General features: G+C 47.7%; 1 protein-coding gene across 2 annotated transcripts in view; it reads right to left on the bottom strand.

The window, feature by feature from the left end:
• The window catches only part of adgra2 (adhesion G protein-coupled receptor A2), a 158,432-nt gene extending 153,051 nt beyond the window's left edge, over nucleotides 1-5,381 (bottom strand). For both annotated transcript variants that reach the window (XM_087984193.1, XM_087984194.1), the window contains exon 1: nucleotides 4,716-5,381. In XM_087984193.1, coding sequence (XP_087840319.1) covers nucleotides 4,716-4,924 — 209 coding nt within the window. In that variant the 5' untranslated portion in view covers nucleotides 4,925-5,381. The remainder of the gene's footprint in view (nucleotides 1-4,715) is intronic.
• Nucleotides 5,382-22,685: the final 17,304 nt, after the last annotated feature.

Below are 22,685 nucleotides of genomic sequence, written 5' to 3'. Positions count from 1 at the left end.
TTCCTATTCATATACCCATCCAGATGCCTTTTAAATGTTGCAATTGTACCAGCCTCCACCACTTCCTCTGGCAGCTCATTCCATACACGTACCACCCTCTGTGTGAAAAACTTGCCCCTTAGGTCCCTTTGAAATCTTTCCCCTCTCATCTTTACATCTGTGCCCTCTAGTTCTGAACTTCCCAAACCAGGGAAAAGACCTTGTGTATTTATCCTATCCATGCCTCTCATGATTTTATAAACCTCTATAAGGTCACCCCTCAGCTTATAAAAAAATCAATCTATTTTTATATTCCTGACTAGCTTTCTCTCATATTCCACCTGCTCCCCCTAATTTTTTTGTCTTTCTTTGCTGTTTTTTAAAACTCTGACCAATGTTCTGATTGACCGTGAATCTTTGCAGAATTGCACAGTATTCCTTCCAATTTGTCACTATCCTTAATTTCTTTACTTTGACACAGATGATGCGTCCATCTCAAAGAGTCTTTCTTTCTCACAGGATAAAACTTCACTCAGAGATATTCCATTGTTCCTTTGAAGTCTGCTGTTGTTCCTCTATCGTTGTACCTTTGAACTTAGTTCACTGCAGCCAGTGCCACCTTCTTTTATATAATTCAGGTTTAAAACCAGGGAATTGGGCACACACTTCTCCCCTTCAAACTGAGCATGGAATTCAATTATTCGGATCACAGTCACGTTGAGGCTCCTTTACTGTGAACTAACCATTTACTCTGTCTCATTACCAGATTAGCTGATATAGCCTGCTGCCAAGTTACTTCAGACCCTACTGCTCAAAGATATTTGGCCAAAAACACTTTATGATCAGCTTTTGAAGTCTACCTTTACCAATCAGATTCAACCAAACTACAGATAGTTTCAAGTCACACATTACTTTGCCCTGTCTTTGTAACACTCCATCAGTCACATAACTGCTGCTTGGGGGTGGGTCTTCGCAATACTCCCACAAATGGACTCGGAACCTTCCGGTTTTTACTCGGAGCCATTTATTGCCCTTTAAGGCCAAGGCCATCTCTCACAATTACATGAATAGCACCCTGAATGAACAGGGCTACCCTCCTCCGGAAATCCCTTGACCAGCTTCTCCTCAATTCCTACTTTTTCCAAATGTCAGATACCCTTCAATGTACAAGCCCAAGGCTTGGTCACCCTGCAACAATGTTTCTGTCATGTCCATCATATTTATTTCCAAGTATACCCACTTTGTTATGAATAGCTGCACATACTCAGATGCTCAGCCTTGAACTCTACCTTTTTATCAGTTTGCTCGCTCTGGCCCTGTCTGTGTGCTGCTGGTGTGCATGTAAGGTTATACACTCTGTCACTCTCTGCAACATTCCTGTTTTCATTCCCCAAAGCAGATCCACATGGTATTTTTATTATTTTCCTTTGACTTATGTTATTTTTTTCATGGGATGCGGGTTGGCACTGGCTAGGACAGTATTGATCGCCCATCCCTAATTGCCCAGAGGGCAGCTAAGAGTCAATCACGTTGCTGAGGTTTGGAGTCACACATCAGCCAAACAAGGTAAAGACACCAGATTTCCTTCCCTGGAGGATGTTAGTCAACCAGCTGGGGTTTAAGAATAATCCACAATGGTTATGTGCTCGGCCTGAGACTTTTCCCGTCCAGATTGTTATTGAATTCTGAAGTCACCATCTGCTGTGGTGGGGCTAGAACCCCATGTCCCCAGAACATTACCTGAGCTTTTGGATTGCTTGGCTTGTGGTTCCTTTCAGAAGATCCCTTCTCCCCTCTAATTGGTTAAAACCCACTCTACTGCTGCAGCTACATGGCTCAGCACAACGGGGATCCCAACTTGATCAAGTGAAGTTCATCGCAGTAACACAGTCCCCACTTTTCCCATCACCAGTGCCCAATGAATGCAAATCCATTTCTCCCACACCCGTGTCTCAGCCTTCCCTCTCCAATGTGTTTGGCTGTGGGTCAACTTGCTTGTGGCTCAGGTAATAATCCTGAGCTTTTTACCTTGGAGATTCTGCCTCATCATTGAGCTTCTCGTCATCCCTGAACAGAATTGCCTTCTGAGCCCTGTGAGCGTGGTTGTTACACACATAGATTGCAACAACAACTGGAGCTTCCCCTTCCCACTGTGAGCTCGAGCCCAGTCTTGAACAGACAATGTGGGCCTTGACACTGAGCAGGCAGCTGGGCTGTCCCCTCTCATGCTGTCAGCTGCTGACAACCAGCTCTATTCCCCTGGCTGCTCACTGCCCCCCCCCCCCCCCACAACGCTGTGAAATAGTCTCATTTGATCTTTGCTAGAAACCTGTCAGGACAGAGAAGTTTACCATCCCACTGGAAGCTCTGTCCCTGTGGCTGTGCAATACTCCCTCAGGCCTGTACATGGGTCTGACAGCGTGGTTTGGAATAGGTTTTGAATCTAAACCTTGCAAGCTCAAATATAAGTGTGCTAGCTACATGAGCCATTGAGTCAAACTGGCAGCATTACTACAAGGCACAGGGAGAGGATTAAAACGTGTCCCAATATGAGAAGGCAAAACCAGCTAAAGTTGTAACCAGTTGTGACCGCTGTGGTAAAGGGCCCTTGTCTGTGAGGCGAAAGCATGGCTAAGGCTTTCTCTGGCTGAATACAAAAGGTTGTGTTTGGACATGTTTGAAAGGGCACCTCTGTCAGCAACCAGACAGGAGGAAATACAGAGGATGCTGACATTGGGACGCAGTCTGAATAAAAACATGAACAAACGGCAGATGATTCAGACTGCAATGTGAGCTGGTTACTTGAGAGTCTCCCTTTGAAGAAGGATCCTGCCTTTCCACGGATCTTCAGGAGAAAATCTCAATGTCTGCAAAGATCGCATTGCAAACTGTGAGAAGGTAACAACTTCAGAAGGACAAAGTCGGCAGTCACATGTGGTTGGATTGGGCAGACAGGTGGCAGATGCAGTTCAGTGTAGGGAAGTGGGAGGAAGAATATGGAGAGACAATATGAAATGAATGACACGATAAAAACATCTTTAAAGGGGATGCAGGAGCAGAGGAACCTGGGTGTATTTGTGCATAAGTTCTTGAAGATAGCAGGACAGGTGGAGAGGGAAGTTCAGAAAGCACACAATCTCCTCAGTTTTTTCTAATAGCAGCAGAGACCACAAGAGCAAGGCAGTGATGTTGAACTTGTTTAAGACACCAGTTCAGTCTCAGCCGGAGCTCTGTGTAGGGAAGGGTGTGAAGACAATGGCGAGAGTGCAGAACAGAATGGTTCCAGAAGTGAGGAATCTCAGGTATGAAGACAGACTGGAGAAGATGAGACTTGGGAAGAACGGAAGCCTTCAAAATCATGAGAGGTCTGGGAAGAGTAAAAACGTTCCCTCTGGTGAAAGGATTGAGGATGAGAGGGTGTAGATTTAAAGTAATTAATGAGAGGCAAAAGTGATATGAGAAACATCTTTTTCATGATATAACTATTTAACTTCCAGAATGCATTATCGTGAGAGGGTGATGGAGGCAATTTCACTTGAGTATTTAGGGTCTGGAACGTACTGTCTGAGAGTGTGGGGAAGGCAAGATCACTGAAGGCTCTCTGAAGGTATGTAGCCAATATTTTGAGAAGGGACAATGTGCAGGGTCACACAAACAGGCAGGCGACTGGCACTATTGTGAGCTGGTATTTGAAGAGCCAATGCAGACAAAGTGGATTGAACGCTCTCCCCCTGCTTGGTATGACCTGTGATGTGATGATGCCTCAGCCAGCAGATCTCTCCTCTCAGAGTCAGCGGGTTTGAGAAGGAGCCAACAGAACTGAGCACATATTCGTGGCTTCTCAGCAGTTTTCCCACCAAGGGAGTGCTGTACTGTTATTGGTGCCACTCATCTATTTACCCTCTCTGGTAGCTGGAGAAGATTCCATTGTTGGGAGATGCACAGAGGAGATCTCCTCACTGTCCTGACTAATCTTTGCCCCACCACCTACATCTATCCCCTTGCTGCTGCGTGTTTTTCTCTATCCATTGTCGCCTTCTCAATGGGCAAGTGCTCAGAGATTCCTTGGGACCAGGCTGACCCAGTGGACTGTAATAGTTCCATCATCCCTGCTCTGGGAGCCATGATCTGCCCCATGGCTGATCATCATCGATCAGTCCGGGTTGCTCATTGTCGAGAGGAGCTGTTAGCTGCTGCCGGATCTGGGTCAGGGATGACTGAACTGCTGCCAGTCCACAGCAGCTGTGATAGTGATCAGATCAGGGAATCCACCAATCCCAGCAAACATCACACCGTGTGCCTCTGACAGCTCCAGTCTGGACTCAGTTAAAATGCTGGTGTTTTCATTCTCTCCCTCCATCAGAGGTTGAAATGATTGAATTCTCCAGTTCAGAATCAAGGAAGCAATGTGGATCTGCCTGAGAATTTCATACCCTGCTGTTTTAGTTCAGTGGTTCCATGCATCCATTTCTTTAACTGGAGTTTTCTGATTCCTATGAGCTGACTGAATCTGTCCATTAATTCATGTGGAATTCTCCCTCTCTGTTCCCTCACTGATAATTACTGACTGATCTTATGCGCTGAATCATTTCACTCCAAGCTGGTGCAAACAGGTAAATGTCACATTTACCTCCCCCCCGCCCCCACTTTTGCAGTTTGCAGTGAGGTCAAAATTGCCTGCCAAGTGGCACCCTCCTTCCCCCCCCCCCCGGGACACAAACAATAAAGGCACTCACAGATGTCCAGTCCTGTTGGGGAGCAGACTGCTCTGAGGAACATCCTGCAGTTCCTGCTTGCTGCACACCACCTTCCTCCGCACCTCAGGGTAACTGGCTCCTTTTGGTCTCTCCTCGATGCAGATGCATGTGTTGGTGAGCAACTCTGAGCAGCAGTCAGCCTGGGAGAGCAAGCACAGGAAGAAGGCGAGCCTGGGGCACAGCTTCATCGCTGTGTGTGTGTGTGAGAGAGAGAGAGAGAGTGAGTCTGCCTGAGAGCCCTCGCAGCCCAAACACCAAATCTCTTGTCAAACTTCACAGCCACACTGCCTTCCCTCTGAGCCCACTGGGTGGGGGCATTCCAAAGCCCCTTCTTCTCCTCTCTCTCCTGTCCAGGGAAATGTGCCACCGTGTCCCAGTCTGCTTCCTGAAGTCTTTGCCTTTTCCTTGACGCAAGTTGGATTCCGTTACTTAGTCCCGGCTGCTCGCTGCTTTCTGCAATTCAGACATGTCCTGGGCTTAAAAACCCAGAGACACAGTACAGTCACTCCATGCACCCACAAGGAAAAAGGGCAGGAATATGCTGCAGGTTTGTCCTGTCGGTTTTCCAAGCTGCCAGTTCCCGGGACGGGGGAAGAGAGAGGGAATTCTTTTAAAAAAAAACATTAACAACAGCAGCAGCGGTTCTCCCTCTCAATCCCACATCAGGCAGAGAGAGAGAGAGAGAGAAACTCCCTCTGGGTCCTAAAGCCATTCTCAGGCAGACTTGAACGGCGCTCCTAGCGCCAGGCTCAGCCCCCAACAAGCTCCCAGTGAGACATTAAACCTCGCCTCAGGACTGAATGCAGCCCAGGGAACTTCAATCCCCAAACTCAGCAATGGGGAAACAAGATAAGAGCTGGACAAAATCGGCAGGCGGTAGCCTGGAGAGATTATCACTGGGTTATTCACTCAGAAACCCAGGTTCAAATCCCGCCGAAGGAGCTGGTGGAATTTTAATTCAATAAACACCTGGAACTAAGACTCTCGTGATGACCATGAATCCATTGCTGATTGTTGGGGAAACTCACTGGGAAGGAAAGTGCCATCCTTATCTGGTCTGGCCTACATGTGACTCCTGACCCACCACAATGTTGGCCCGGCCAGTGATACCCTCATTCAGTGAATGAGTAAAACAAAACAAAAACTCCTGATCTGTCTGTGTTTGGGATCCCACATTCCCACCTCTCACTGACCACCTTTGATCCCTCTGTCCAACACAAGTCTATCCAGCTCTGTCTGGAAAAGATTCAATGACCTCGGCTCCACCACTTTCTGAGGCAGAAAGTTCCAAACTCACACAACCCTCTGAGGGAAAAAACATTCTCCTCATCTCTGTCCTGAAACGGAGGTCCCTCATATTAAAACACTGTCTCCTAATCCTGGACTCAACCCCATGAGGCAACCTGTTTTCCATGTGCCCCTTGTTGGGAGCTCCTAATCAGGGTCTCCTAGACTTCAGTCAGGTCAGCCTGACACTCTTGTGTGGGCCAGTGGAAACAAACCCAGTCTGGTGAACCTCTCCTCATCAGGCAGCTCATTCGTTCCAGGGATCAGTCCAGTAAACCTCCCCTTATCTGCCTTCAAAGCATTTGCATCTGTCCTTAAGCAGAGAGACCGAAAATATGCACAATATCTGAGTTGTGGTCTCTCCAATGTCCTGTGTCAGTGAAATATCAGCTCCTTACTTTTACTCCTGGTAGTATAAAGGATAGCATCTCATGAGCTCTCTTGACTATGTGCTGTACCTGCTGGCTAATGTTTTGCGACTCACACACTTGATCCTTTTGCACCTGAGAATTCTGCAGACATTCACCATTTAAATCATCCACCTTTTACTCTTCCTGCCAAAGTGAACAAGTTTACATTTCATCACATTGTGCTCTATCAGGTTGATATGCACTCACTGAACCATTGGTAACCTCCTCACATCTCCTTCACCACATACCTTCCCACTGTTCTTTGCGTCATCTGTGAATTTCGCCTTCATGCCTGTGCTCCCCTCATCAGAATTCTTAATATCAGTTGTAAAATGCTGAAGTTACAGCAGAAATCCCTGCGAGACTCCAGACAATACATTCGATCAAGCAAATAAATACCCATTCAAACAGGCTCTCTGTTTTCAACTGGCCAGCCAGTTTTCTTCCAGCGCTGACACATGATCCCCAACACTACAAACCTTGACATTCCCACAATAACCTTTCGGGTGGCAGCTTATCAAATGCCTCTGTTAACAGCTGAACTTCCCTCTCAGCTCTCCACTCACAAACCCCTTCAGTGCTCATGCTCAGGAAGCAACTCAGTGCTGAAGACAGACTGATCGACTGAACTAAGGCACTGTGCATGTTTCCACTGATGGGTGAGTCCAGAACCAGAGGATACAGTTGAAAAGTAAGGGGTAGGCCATTTAGGACAGAGATGAGGAGAAACTTCTTCACCCAGAGAGTGGTGGCTGTGTGGAATACTCTGCCCCAGAAGACAGTGGAGGCCCAGTCTCTGGATACTTTCAAGAAAGAGATGGACAGAGTGCTTAAAGATAGTGGAATCAAGGGATAAGGCAGGAACAGGATACTGATTGTGGATGATCAGCCATGATCATATTGAATGGTGGTGCTGGCTTGAAGGGCAGAATGGCCTACTCCTGCACCTATTGTCTACTACACTGAAAGCTTGTGATTTCAAATAAACCTGGTGGACTAAAGCCTGGTGTTGCGTGACTTCTGGCATTTTTATTCAGCCAATGAATTAAGGGATCTGGGCCTAAAGCAAGGACAGGGAATTAGAACACAGATCAGCAATGATCTCACTGATTGGTGGAAAAGACTTGGGGGGGGGGTGTCAGAATGGCCTTCTGTTGTTCCTATGTTGAAGGAAGGGGAAGACTGTCCAAGCAACCCTCTGTCGGAGGGTCAGTACTGAGGGAGTGTCGCACTGTCAGAGGGTCAGTACTGAGGGAGTGCCGCACTGTCCGAGGGTCAGTACTGAGGGAGTGCTGCACTGTCAGAGGGTCAGTACTGAGGGAGTGCTGCACTGTCAGAGGGTCAGTGCTGAGGGAGTGCCGCACTGTCAGAGGGTCAGTACTAAGGGAGTGCCGCACTGTCAGAGGGTCAGTGCTGAGGGGGTGCCGCACTGTCAGAGGGTCAGTGCTGAGGGAGTGCTGCACTGTCAGAGGGTCAGTACTGAGGGAGTGCCGCACTGTCAGAGGGTCAGTACTGAGGGAGTGCCGCACTGTCAGAGGGTCAGTGCTGAGGGAGTGCTGCACTGTCGGAGACTCAGTACTGAGGGAGTGCCGCACTGTCAGAGGGTCAGTACTGAGGGAGTGCCGCACTGTCAGAGGGTCAGTGCTGAGGGAGTGCTGCACTGTCGGAGACTCAGTACTGAGGGAGTGCTGCACTGTCAGAGGGTCGGTACTGAGGGAGTGCCGCACTGTCGGAGACTCAGTACTGAGGGAGTGCCGCACTGTCAGAGGGTCAGTGCTGAGGGAGTGCCGCACTGTCAGAGGGTCAGTACTGAGGGAGTGCCGCACTGTCAGAGGGTCAGTACTGAGGGAGTGCCGCACTGTCAGAGGGTCAGTACTGAGGGAGTGCCGCACTGTCAGAGGGTCAGTGCTGAGGGAGTGCTGCACTGTCGGAGACTCAGTACTGAGGGAGTGCCGCACTGTCAGAGGGTCAGTACGGAGGGAGTGCCGCACTGTCAGAGGGTCAGTGCTGAGGGAGTGCTGCACTGTCGGAGACTCTGTACTGAGGGAGTGCTGCACTGTCAGAGGGTCAGTACTGAGGGAGTGCTGCACTGTCAGAGGGTCAGTACTGAGGGAGTGCCGCACTGTCAGAGGGTCAGTGCTGAGGGAGTGCTGCACTGTCGGAGACTCAGTACTGAGGGAGTGCCGCACTGTCAGAGGGTCAGTACTGAGGGAGTGCCACACTGTCAGAGGGTCAGTACTGAGGGAGTGCCGCACTGTCAGAGGGTCAGTGCTGAGGGAGTGCTGCACTGTCGGAGACTCAGTACTGAGGGAGTGCCGCACTGTCAGAGAGTCAGTACTGAGGGAGTGCCACACTGTCAGAGGGTCAGTACTGAGGGAGTGCTGCACTGTCGGAGACTCAGTACTGAGGGAGTGCCGCACTGTCAGAGGGTCAGTGCTGAGGGAGCGCCGCACTGTCGGAGACTCAGTACTGAGGGAGTGCCGCACTGTCAGAGGGTCAGTACTGAGGGAGTGCTGCAATGTCAGAGGGTCAGTACTGAGGGAGTGCCGCACTGTCAGAGGGTCAGTGCTGAGGGAGTGCCGCACTGTCAGAGGGTCAGTGCTGAGGGAGTGCCGCACTGTCAGAGACTCAGTACTGAGGGAGTGCCGCACTGTCAGAGAGTCAGTACTGAGGGAGTGCCACACTGTCAGAGGGTCAGTACTGAGGGAGTGCTGCACTGTCGGAGACTCAGTACTGAGGGAGTGCCGCACTGTCAGAGGGTCAGTGCTGAGGGAGCGCCGCACTGTCGGAGACTCAGTACTGAGGGAGTGCCGCACTGTCAGAGGGTCAGTACTGAGGGAGTGCCGCACTGTCAGAGGCTCAGTACTGAGGGAGTGCCGCACTGTCAGAGGGTCAGTACTGAGGGAGTGCTGCAATGTTGGAGATTATATCTTTTCTAGGTGATGTTGAACTATGGTCTCCTCTCCCCTCTCAGTTGGATGTTAAAGTATCTGCTGCCACAATTTTGAATAATCAAGGAGTTCTGCCTGAAGACCCGTCCAACGTGTTTCCCACACCTCAGTAAAACTGGTCACATTATCACCCTGCTCTCAGTGCGAAGCTCCTGTTCATAAAATGGCTGCACACACCGTCTATAACAATACAAGAAGGCACAGTCCTGATTGGGACATCCTGGGTTTGTGTAAAACGCTTTCCAAATACAAGACTTTCTCTTTCCTTCTTTCCAAATTGTTGCTCTTTCGTCTGTGCTGAACCTCCTGTCTCCCAGATCCAATGGTGCTGAACTCCTCACCCCCACCTCTGCCTTTTCATTCCAAAGCTTGGGTTACAAGCCTCTGTGGGTCGGTTGTGCGTCAGCTCTGTCCAGGCTGCACTTTTATAACAGCCTGTCTCACTGAACACTAACACTGTGTCGCGCTGAAGGCTGGGTCTGTTTTTCTAACAGCTGCCATCAAATAAAGATTGAAATGTGAGTCATAAATTACAAGAGCTTTTTGCAGCGCACTGCACATCTGTAAAACATTTCCGACAAACGTGCTGCCCAACTGTGGTGTTAAATTCAATAAATCAATGAAAAAATATTCCTTGTTTTGCACAAAGGGCCTTTCTGAGGAAAGGGAAATGTGACTATCCTCAATTACTAGTTTACAACCCTGGCACCCACAGAAACATTTGCACAAAGACTGTACACATGGAGTGTGTGTGTGTGTGCACAGAAGTATGTTCACATTTACACTCATGTATGTACAGGGATGGACACAGGGAAGCTAAACACAGCAACACATATGTATTTAAACACACACACTGTAAATAAATCAAAAACTACGTCTGTTGACAATCCTTGGTCCAGATTCATAATGGAAATGGTCCATGTAAACATGTCACGCTACAGTACCACCCCTTGGCAGGGACATGCAATTGCAATTCCTTGACAGTTTCCAAGATTCATATGAAACAAGGAAGTGGCCTGGAATTTGGAGCCCAGAAACGAGCCATTTCAGCCAAGGGTTTGTGCCAGTGTCTGCCTTACCAACGTTTCCCAACCCTCTTCACCTCAGCTGAATGGACAAAACATTCTTTTTGTTCTTTCCTTATTTATCAAACTTCCTTCGGATGCATTACCCCTCTCCCTCTCCACTGCTCCCTTTGGTAGAGAGTTCCATGTTCCTACTCTCTTAGGGAATCGGCTCTTCCTCAATTTGTTACAAAAACACAGCCAGAGTGTCTGATATCAAATTGGGAAGAAACCGTTTGAATGGAGTCTTAAGTTCACTTCATCCAAGGACTATCCTCAGTCTTTGGCCCATCTGCAGAAACATAGATTTAATGCAATATCTTATCACTCCACGGGTGTCAATGCAGTCTCACGGTCTGCATTTTATCCTTGATCTGTGCTCACGTTTTTAATACCCGCACACTGAGAGTGTCCTTGGAGGGGCACATCAGTTAAGGTCCCTGCTCCATCAACAATGTCAGATGCCTATTCTGGGCTGTTCGCCAATGTTCGGAGCCCAACTGCAGTTATTACTACACAAAGTCAGATCCCAGAATGAAATCTGCTTGGTAGATCACAACTTGTTGTCATCTTATTTGACAAGGTGATCTCTCGCTGAAACACAAACATACAAATGCTGCAAATATGGTTTTACTAATAAAAGAGAAGCTTATTCCACAAAAGAAAAGATGATAAAATGGAAGAGACAAAGCATCTGTGTACGGTGACATCATAAAAATACAGATTCCATCTATCCCAACAACACTCCTTTACAGTACTGACACACCAGAGAGAATTTCCCGCTCTATCACGTCCATGTACTATACTATACAGACCCCAATAATCATCAGGAAATTGAGAAGCAAATTTGTAAGGAGATTTGTAAGGAGTAATCTGTAAGAATAATAGGGTTATAATGGTAGGAGATTCTAACTTTCCAAATATCAACTGGGACTATCATCGTGTGAAGGGCTCAGACAGAAAGGAATTTGTTAAGTGTGTACAAGAACATTTTCTGATTCAGTATGTGGATGAATCTACTCAAGAAGAAACAAAACTTGACCTACTCTCGGGAAATAAGGCAGGGCAAGGAGTCAGTGGGGGAGCACTTTGGGGCCAGTGACCATAATTCCATTAGTTTAAAAATAATGGTGGAAAAGGTTAGATCAGATTTAAACACTAAAGTTATAAATTGGAGGAAAGCTCATTTTGATGGTATTAGGCAAGAACTTTCAAAAGTTCATGAGGGGGAGATGTTCGCAGGTGAAAGTACGGCTGGACAACAGGAAGTCTTCAAACATGAGATAACAAAAGAGTCCAGGGACAGTATTTTCCTATGAGGGTGAAAGGCAAGGCTGGATGACTAGAGAAGTTGAGAGTTTGGTGAAGAAAAACAAGGAAGCATATATCAGGTATAGACCGGAGAGATCAAGTGAATCCTTACAAGAGTATAAAGGTAATTGGAGTATACTGAAGAGGCAAATCAGGAGAGCAAAAAGGGGACATAAGATAGCTTTGGCAAATAGGGTTAAGGAGATTCTAAAGGGATTCTCCAAACAGATGTAAGGACAAAAGGGTAACTGGAGAGAGAATACGGCCCCTCGAAGATCAGCAAGGCGGCCTTTGTGTGGAGCCACAAGAAATGGGGGAGATACTAAATGAGTATTTTGCATCGGTATTTACTGTAGGGAAGGGCATGGAAGGTATGGAATATGGGGAAATAGATGGTTACATCTTGAAAAATGCCCATATTACAGAGGAAGAAGTGCTGGAAATGCAAAAAAGTGAATAAAGGGATCTGATCAAGTGTAATCTTGAACTTTGTAGGAAGCTGGGGAAGTGATTGCTGGGCCCCTTGCTGAGATATTTGTATCATCGATAGTCACAGGTGAGGTGTCAGAAGACTGGAGGTTGGCAAACGTGGTACCACTGTTTAAGAAGGGCGGTAAAGACAAACCACGGGACTACAGACTGGTGAGTCTGACATCAGTGGTGGGCAAGTTGTTGGAGGGAATCCTAAGAGACAGGATTTATATGTATTTGGAAAGATGAGGACTGATTAGGGATAGTCAACATGGCTTTGTGTGTGGGAAATCATGTCTCACAAACTTAATTGAGTTTTTTGAGGAAGTGATGAAGAGGATTGATGAGGGCAGAGCAGTAGACATGATCTATATGGGCTTCAGTAAGGCGTTCAACGAGGTTCCCCATGGGAGACTGATTAGCAAGGTTAGATCTCATAGAATATGGGGAGAACTAGCCATTTGGATACAGAACTGGCTCAAAGGTAGAAGACAGCGGGTGGTGGTGGAGGGTTGTTTTTCAGACTGGAGGCGTGACCAGTGGAGTGCCACAAGGATCGTGCTGGGCCCTCTACCTTTCGTCATTTATATAAATGATTTGAATGTGAACATAGGTGGCAAAGTTAGTAAGTTTGCAGCTGACACCAAAATTGGACGTGTAGCTCATAGGGAAAAAGGTTACCTCAGACTACAACAGGATCTTGATTAGATGGACCAATGGGCTGAGGAGTGGCAGATGGGAGTTTAATTTAGATCAATGTGAGGTGCTGCATTTTGGAAAAGCAAATTGATTTGAGCTATAGGGAGAGGTTGAATAGGCTGGGGCTGTTTTCCCTGGAGTGTCGAAGGCTGAGGGGTGACCTTACTGAGGTTTATGAAATCATGAGGGGCATGGAGAGGGTAAAGAGACAGAGTCTTTTCCCTGGGGTCGGGGAGTCCAGAACTAGAGGGCATGGGTTTAGGGTGAGAGGGGAAAGATATAAAAGAGACCTAAGGGGCAACTTTTTCACACAGAGGGTGGTACGTGTATGGAATGAGCTGCCAGAGGAAGTGGTGGAGGCTGGTACAATTACAGCATTTAAAAGGCATCTGGATTGGTGTATGAATAGGAAGGGTTTGGAGGGTTATGGGCCACATGCTGGTAATTGGGACTAGATTAGGTTGGGATATCTGATCGGCATGGACAAGTTGGACCGAAGGGTCTGTTTCTACGCTGTATCTCTCCATGACTCTAAGAAAAGCAAGAGGCCTGTAGCAGATTTTTCTCTTCTTTTCGAATGAGAAATTCCAGGAATTTTTATATGATGCCTGTGGCAACAGCAATTTTGTAACATTGACGCACTTTAATGTGGCTGCTGCTGACTTTAATTGGACAGGCACAAAGTTTTCTTGTCTGTGTGGTCCACTCTCGCCCTCTGGTGTATCGCCACAGTACCGAAACAACTCTCAGTCACTCACTCCTCGCTATCCATGCAAGTCATTTCCCAAAAATCCTTGGATTCTGCAGAATTACTGCAGGATTGACCCCATTCAATCTGAAATTCCCTTCCCAATGAAGAAATTCAGGATACCTCACTGAATGTTTCTAAGGCAAAGATAGACAGTAAAGGAATTAAGGGCTATGGTGTGTGAGCAACTAAGTGGAGTGAAGCCCATAAAAAGATTAACCATTATCTTATTGAATGGCAGAACAGGCTGGACTGGCCAGATGGCCAACCCCTGGTTCTTATGCTCTTCTGTAAATCGGGTTGAATTAATTTATTCGAGCTTTACATGCAAGTCTCAACCAGAGTAGAGAGAGGGGAATCAGATGTGTTGTATTTAGACTTCCACAGTACCTCACAAAAGATTAAGTCAAAAACCCATGATGTTGAGGTACTAAACAGGCATGATTAGAGAGAATTAGCTCATGGACAAGAGGATAAAGGGTCTCTTTTTCAGGTTGGTGACCTGTGACCAGTGTTGTTCCACAGGGATCAGTGCTGGGACCACAACTATTTACAATGTACATTAATGACTGAGGAAGGAAGTGAATGTACTGCAGCCACATTTGCAAATGACACAAAAATAGGTGGAAAGGCAGGTTGTGTTCTGGATTCAAACTGTTGACAGAGAGAGATTGATAAGTGGACAAAAAGTTGGCAAATGGAGTATAGCGTAGGAAAATATGAAATGGTTCACTTTGGCAGGGAGAAAAAAGAACAGAGTATTATTGAAATGGAGAAAATCGCAACACAAGGACTCAGGGGGACTTGTGCATGTGTCACAGAAAGCCAGCACACAAGCGCAGCGGGTCATCAGGAAGGCTAATGGAGTATTGGTCTTCATTTCAAAGGGGTTGGAGTGTAAGAGAAGGGAAATTTCACTGCAACTGTGCAAGGTGTTGGTGAGACCACATCTGGAATACTGACAGCAGTTTTGGTCCCCTCATTAAAGGAAAGATATCATTGAACTGGAAGCACTTTACAGGAGGTTCACCGGGATGGTCCGTGGTCTGGATGGATTGTCTTATGAGCAAAGATTAAACTCATTGGAATTGTGAAAAATGGGAGGTGGCCTCATTGAATCAGAGAGGATTATTAAGGGGCTTAACAGGGTAAATGCTAAGAGGATGCTTTCCCTCTTGGGAGAGTTGAGGACTAGAGGGCACAGTCTCAGAACAAAGGGGCACCAATTTAAGACTGAGCTGAGGAGGAATTTCTTCTCTCAGATGATTGAGTGTCTTTGGTACTGTTTGCCCCAGAGAGTGTGGGGGAAGAGTCCTTGTAAGTGTTTAAGGCTGAGATTCATAGACTTTTGAGCAGTTGGTGAATCAAGGCATAGAGCAGAAAATGCTTTGATAAGGGAATTTAAGGTAAAAGAGCCCCTAGGAGGCAATGATCATAATATCATTGAATTTACTCTGCAATTTGAGAGGGAGAAGATAGAATCAGAGGTAACGGTATTACAGCTGAATATCAGCAACTACAGAGGCATGAGGGAGGAGCTGGGTAGAATTGACTGGGAGAGGAGCCCAGCAGCAAAGGCAGTGGAACAGCAGTGGCAGGAGTTTCTGGGAGTAATTCAGGAAACACAGCAGAGATTCATCCCGAGGTAAAAGAAGCATGGTCCAGGGACGAAGAAGCAACCATAGCTGACTGGGGAAGTCAGGGAGAGCACAAAAAACAAAGAGAAAGTGTACAAATGTGGCCAAGTGGGAAACCAGAGGATTGGGAAGCTTACAAAGACCAACCAAGGGCAATTAAAAAAAAGGGAGAAGATTAAATGTGAGGGTGACCGAGCCAGGAATATAAAGGAAGATCTTCAGACATATAAAGGGCAAAAGACAGGCAAAAGTGGACATCGGGCTGCAGGAAATGACGCTGGAGAGACAGTAGTGGGGAACAAGGAAATGGCTGAGGAACTGAATAATTACTATGTGTCAGTCTTCATGGTAGAAGACACGAGTAATATCCCACATATTCAAGAGCGTGACGGGGCAAAGCTGAGGATGGTGGCCATCACCAAGGAGAAGGTACTAGAAAAACTGAATGGCCTCAAGGTGGATAAATACCCTGGACCAGATGGACTACAACGCAGTGTTCTAAAGGAGATAGATGAAAAGATAGTGGAGGTGTTACTGGTGATCTTTGAGGGATCGCTAGAGTCAGGGAAGGCCTCAGAGGACTGGAAAATCGCTAATGTGACACCCCTGTTTAAAAAGGGAGTAAGGCAAAAGATGGAAAATTATAGACCGATTAGCCGAACCTCGGTCATGGGTAAGATTTTGGAGTCCATTGTGAAGGATGAGATTTCTGAACACTTGGAAGTGTATGGTAAAATAGGGCCAAGTCAGCATGGTTTCATCAAGGGGAGGTCATGCCTGACAAATTGCTAGAATTCTTTGAGAAACTAACAAGCAGGTTAGACCAAGGAGAGCCAATGGATGTTATCTATTGAACTTCCAGAAGGCCTTTGACAAGGTCCCACACAATAGGCTACTGAGTAAGACAAGAGCCCACGGTGTCAGAGGCAAGGTGCTAGCATGGATAGAAGCTTGGCTGTCTGGCAGAAAGCAGAGAGTGGGGATAAAAGGGTCCTTCTCAGGATGGCAGTCGGTGCCAAGTGGTGTTCCGCAAGGCTGAGTGTTGGGACCACAACCTTTCACTTTATACATTAATGATCTAGATAAAAGAACTGAGGACTCAGTTTGCAGATGATACAAAGATAGGTAGAGGGACAGCTAGCATTGAGGAGGCTGCAGAAGGATGTGGACTGGTTAGGAGAGTGGGCAAAGAAGTGGCAGATGGAGTACAACGTGGGTAAGTGTGAGGTCATACACTTTGGTCAGAAGGACAGAGGCATGGACTATTTTCTAAATGGGGAAATAATTCAGAAGTCTGAGGTGCAAAGAGATTTGGAAGTTTAAGTCCAGGATTCTCTCAAGATAAACTTGCAAGTTGAGTCAGTAGTTAGGAAGGCAAATGCAATGTTGGCATTTCTTTTGAGAGGACTTGGATATAAAAACAGGAGAGAAATGTGTGCTGCTGAAAACCACAGCAAATCAGGGAGCATCCAAGAAGTAGGAGTGTCAACATTTCAGGCATAAGCCCTTCATCAGGAATGTGGAGGAGAGGAAGGGGGCTGAGAGATAATTTGGAGGGTGGGAGGGAATGAAAAGCTTACCGTTTAAGGAACATTTGAGGACTCTAAGTCTATACTTGATAGAAGGATGAGGGAGGGGGATGTAATTGAAACTTACAGAGTACATAATGGCCAGGACAGAGGGGACATTGAGAAGGTCTTTTCCATTGGTTGGAGAGATTAGGACCCAAGAGCACAGCCTGAGAGTATAAAGGAAGACCTTTTGGAACAGAGATAAGGAGAGAACTCTTCAGCCAAAGAGTGGTGAATCTATGGAATTCACTGCCACAGAAGGCTGTGGAGGTCAGGTCATTAAATGAATTTATGACTGAGATAGATAGGTTCTTGATTGTTAATAAATGTGTTGCTGGAAAAGCGCAGCAGGTCAGGCAGCATCCAAGGAGCAGGAGAATCGACGTTTTGGGCATAAGCCCTTCTTCAGGATTCCTGAAGAAAGGCTCATGCCCGAAACGTCGATTCTCCTGCTCCTTGGATGCTGCCTGACCTGCTGCGCTTTTCCAGCAACACAGTTTTCAGCTCTGATCTCCAGCATCTGCAGTCCTCACTTTCTCCTAGCTTCTTGATTGTCAAAACCATCAAGGGTAATGGGGAGAAAGCAGGAGATGTGGTTGAGAAACTAATCAGCCATGATTGAATAGCGGAGCAGACTGGATGGGTTAATGACCTGGTTTCTGCTTCTATGTCTTATGGTTATATTAGATTACTTGCAGTGTTGAAACAAGCCCTTCGGCCCAACAAGTCCACACCGACCCTCCGAAGAGCAACCCACCCAGACCCATACCCCTATATTTACCCCTTCACCTAACACTACAAGCAATTTAGCATGGCCAATTCACCTAACCTGCACATCTTTGGACTGTGGGAGGAAACTCACGCAGACACGGGGAGAATGTGCAAACTCCACACAGACAGTTGCCAGAGACAGGAATTGAACCCGGGTCTCTGGTGCTGTGAGGCAGCAGTGCTAACCACTGTGCCACCCTTATGATCTTCTGGAAATTGGATCCGAGGAATGCTGTGTCAGCCATGATCCTATTGAATAGTGGGGCAGGTTTGAAGGGCATAATGGTCTCCTGTTCCTAGTTCTTATCATCTGATGGTCTGAGTTCCACCTCTTCAGACATCTCCCTCCTCCTCTGTTACTGAAGGGGAGCCCATCTCGCAGACAGTGCTGAGAATGATGCTGGGACCTTTCTCTATTGCTCACTCACTTGAAGAGTCTGTGACTTTCTCCTATTGAGAGCTTGGACCACATCATAGGTCAACAACAGGGCTTCACCTGTTCATCAGGGACCTATCATGGACGGATTACTTGTAGAGCTGGGCAGCAGATCCCAGTGTCACATGGGAGTGGAGTACACAACTTGCAGTTCCAGTCAGGTGGATTGTGCATTGCAGAAGTGGAGCAGCAGCAGCTCCCTCTGAGCTCAGCACTGTCAGCTCGGGCACAAGGTCACAGCTCTAAATCCCAAACCAGAGGAAACCGAAACGTCGATTTCGAAGCTCCTTGGATGCTGCCTGAACTGCTGTGCTCTTCCAGCACCACTAATCCAGAATTCAGCCCAAGTCAAACCTGGCCTTTCCATTACAGGGTCCTGAGGAAGGGCTGCACTGTCAGAGACACTCCCTTTTAATTCAGATATTTAATGGACACGCCTGGTTTGCTCCCTTTCAAATGGATATACAATATCCAGAAAGACCAGCTCTGGAACAGAGGGCCGGTTTACAGAGTACTCTGGGTCCCATCTTCGACTCAACCTACAGACAGACAACAGATTCCCTGGTCACAATGTATTTGCATCCTTCTGTGTAGAAACTGGCTGCTGTGTTACCCAGCTACAGCAGTGTGCACATTTACAAAAGATTTGATTGGATGCAAAAGTGTTGTGGGACATCGTAGAGAATGTACCAAGCACTGCAGAAATTCAACTTAGGTGGATACTGACATCCGTCGTGTCCCTCACTCATTGTTTGATGAGGACTTCACTCCTATTAAATGGGTTTACAGCAAGTCAAACACAATAGAAGCTCTTCATCCAGTTTCCTCCCTAATTCCTGAGGATAGTTTATACTGGTGTTACATTTGTTCCCCAGCCCCCTGTCCCACTCTCTCTGCCCACATGAAAACGATCTCAAGTGCTGTCTCAGCATCAATTCAAAAAGAGTAAACATGACACACTGCCCCGTGAGCAAAACCAGGTGTCAACAAACACAGCAGGATAGCATCAGCAGAAAGTGGTACACAACTTTCACACCCAAGCTGGGTAACAACAGGACAGGTACAACACAGGGTTCAATTCAGAGACAAGTCCCCCTCGACTTGTGAAGGAAAACTTCTCCCAAAGAATTGAGAACCTGTGGAATTCACTTCCCCAAAGTGGAGTGGGAGCTGGGATGGTGAGTGAATTTAAGGAGGAGCTCGACAGATTTATAATTGGTAATTGATTGAACAGTTATAGAGAGAAGGCAGGAAAATGGGGGTGAGGAGCATATCAGCTTTGATCGAATGGCTGAGCACACTCGAAAGGCCAAACAGCCTCATTCTGTTCCTGTATCTTCTGAACTTACTCTTTCAAACTGAAAGTAAAGCTCTTCCTGCATTATTCCCATCATACACTCACAGGATAGTATGGCATTAGGTCCACTGTAAAGTTCCCTCTACTCTTTTCGACTGAAAGTAAAACTTCCCTCTGCACTGTCCCTAATAAATACAACCAGGATTAGGACAGCACAGAGTTAGACACAGATTAAAGCTCCCTCTACTCTTTGATTTGTTCTGGAGCACAGGGCTCCATTCAGAGAAAAGCTCCCTTTTCTAAACTGAAAGCAAAGCACTCTCAGAACTGTCCTGACCCAACAATCCCAGGGCAGGGACTCCACGGGCCCAGCTACAGAGCAAAGCTACCTCAACTCAACTCAAAATAAATGTACTGCAAACCACCCCCACCCCACAAACTGGGACAGTACAGGGTCAGATACAGATCAAAGCTCCCCCAATCCTTTGAACTCAAGTAAACCAAAAGGAAAGTTTGCTTGCCATGTCCCCACCAACTACTCCCAGATCTGGTAAAGCATGAGGTGAGATAGAGAATTAAGTCAATGGCCTAATGGTATTATCTTTGGACCCAGCTAATGATCGGGGGACCTGGGTTTGAATCCCACTAAGGTAGACCGTGGGATTTGAATTCAATGAGCCATCTGGAACTAAGTGTCTAAATGTTGATCATGAATCCATTGGTGATGTTGGAGAAACCCACCTGGATTGCCAATGCCCTTCAGGGACGGAAACCGCCATCCTTTCCTGGTCTGGCCTACATGTGACTCCAGACCCACAACGTGGTTGACTCTCGGCAATTAGGTATTGGCAATAAATGCTGACCAGCCAGTGATGCCCGCATCCTCAATGAATAAAAACAAAACTAAACTTCCCCAGCCAATACTTCAGTTCACTTGGAACAGGATATTTCCAAGGTCAATGTTGCATTGTATGTGCAAATTGATTAGAAATTGTTTTCTTCCCTCTACCCTGCAGTGCCTTACAGCAAGTTTCATCCGGTGTTCAACAAGGGCCGACGTAACAGACATTAGGTTTCACTGAACAGGCAAAACACTTTCTGGGGCACAATTGGAGTACTGTGTGCACCGTACTATCGGGGCTGTTGCACTGGAGGGGCTATCAAGCAGATTTACCAGGATGTTGTCTCTACAGGAGAGTCTGATCTTGAAGGTAATTTGGATTGGCTGAGGTTGTTTTCCATGGAGTGTCGGAGACAAGAGGAGGCTTGATTAGATTAGGCAGAAGATTATGAGGGACATACAAGGAGTGGATAGGAAGGTACGTCTCCATTCATAACGGGTCAATAAACAGGGGGCAGAGATTTAAGAGGTAAACTGATATTCAGAGGGTGACAAGAGTCTGAAACTCTCTGCCAGAATGGGTGCTCAAGTCAAAAACCCTTGTAACAGCCGAGCAATGTTCAGATAATCATTTGCGCTGTTATAGCCTCCACAGCTATCGGCCAAAAGCTGGAAAACGAGCTTTGGTTCGACAGATATTTATGACTTGCACAGACATGCTGGACTGAATGGCTTCCTTCTGTGCTGTAACAATACTGAATCTGACTGATATTAAAACAAATGGGTTGGGTTGTGTGGTTGGAATGAACATTGAGAGAATGTGGTATGTGTTGGTAAAATTCTTTCAGATACACAACAAAGGTCCAGTAGACAGGTAGGGCATTCAGCTTGATAAATCCTCAGTGATGTTCATATTCCAGACAGGTGCCCTCGTTCATGAGTTTATCTGGTTGTCCTGTATGTGGAATCAGTGAGCTCTGTGTTGACTGTAAATTACTGTTGAGTTTCTTAGCAAGTTGTAAACACAAAGGAATAAAGCTTGAGCTTCTACAGGTGCCAACCACATTTCAATATTTAATCAAAACCTGAGACTCTTGCTCCACTTCAATATATACTTTATGCTGAATCCTTTCAAACCACATTGAAGTCACAGAGAATTAGGATTAGTCGATACACTGGTGATTGAATCCCTTCAGAAAGCTGCAACACCATACAAAGCCAGTTTCATTGCTTCACTCTCCCAAGTACATTACGATAGTTCAGAGAATCACAATTAAAATGGGGCTGGAGAGTGTCAAAAAACCCATCCTCAACCAATTACAGGGAGCCATCTCAATGCCTTCTTTGCAGTCTATGTGTGGCTCACAGCCAAAATCCTCCTGATTCCAGCAGTGACTCATTGACACAGCAAGACATCAATCATCAACAGTTCATTTATTCAACTTCCATTTACATCATGCCCTTAATACAGTACAAGATTCCAAGGTGCTTCACAGGGACATCAGACAAAATAACAAGCCATGAACAGTATTACCAGGGCAGATCAGCCAAAGTTTGGTCAAAGGTTTTAAGGAGTGTCTCTGAGAACAGGGGGAGAGCGACGGAGTGAGGAAGAGAGAGAGAGAGAGACACGGGGGGGGGGGGGGGGGGGGGAGAAGAAGAGAGAGAGAAGCGGGGGTGGGGGCAGAGAGCCGGGGGGGCGGGGGGGGGGGGGGGGGAGAGACGGGGGGGAGGGAGAGAGAGAGACGGGGGGGAGGGAGAGAGACGGGCGGGGGGGGGGGGGAAGAGAGAGAGAGAGAGAGAGACGGGGGGAGGGAGAGAGAGAGACGGGGGGAGGGAGAGAGAGAGGGGGGGGGAGGGAGAGAGAGAGGGGGGGGGAGGGAGAGAGAGAGGGGGGGGGAGGGAGAGAGAGAGGGGGGGGGAGGGAGAGAGAGAGGGGGGGGAGGGAGAGAGAGCGGGGGGGAGGGAGAGAGACGGGGGGGGGGAGGGAGAGAGACGGGGGGGAGGGAGACGGGCGGGGGGAGGGAGAGAGACGGGGGGAGGGAGAGAGACAGGGGGGGGAGAGAGAGAGACGGGGGGGAGGGAGAGAGACGGGGGGGGGGGAGGGAGAGAGACGGGGGGGGAGGGAGAGAGACGGGGGGGGGAGAGAGACGGGGGGAGGGAGGGAGAGAGACGGGGGGGGGGGAGGGAGAGAGACGGGGGGGGGGGGGGGAGGGAGGGAGAGAGACGGGGGGGGGAGGGAGGGAGGGAGAGAGACGGGGGGGGAGGGAGAGAGACGGGGGGGGGGGGGAGGGAGAGAGACGGGGGGGGGAGGGAGAGACGGGGGGGGGGAGGGAGAGACGGGGGGGGGGAGGGGGGAAGGAGAGAGACGGGGGGGGAGGGAGAGAGACGGGGGGGGAGAGAGATGGGGGGGAGAGAGAGAGAGACGGGGGGGAGGGAGGGAGAGAGACGGAGG

This window comes from Chiloscyllium plagiosum, unplaced genomic scaffold (genome assembly GCF_037043375.1).
Source record: "Chiloscyllium plagiosum isolate Xiang-an unplaced genomic scaffold, Cpla_swu_hap1 HiC_scaffold_48, whole genome shotgun sequence".
In the NCBI taxonomy this organism is placed as follows: domain Eukaryota; kingdom Metazoa; phylum Chordata; class Chondrichthyes; order Orectolobiformes; family Hemiscylliidae; genus Chiloscyllium; species Chiloscyllium plagiosum.
Note: the sequence above shows the minus strand (reverse complement) of the source record. Positions and strands in the feature narration are given on the sequence as shown.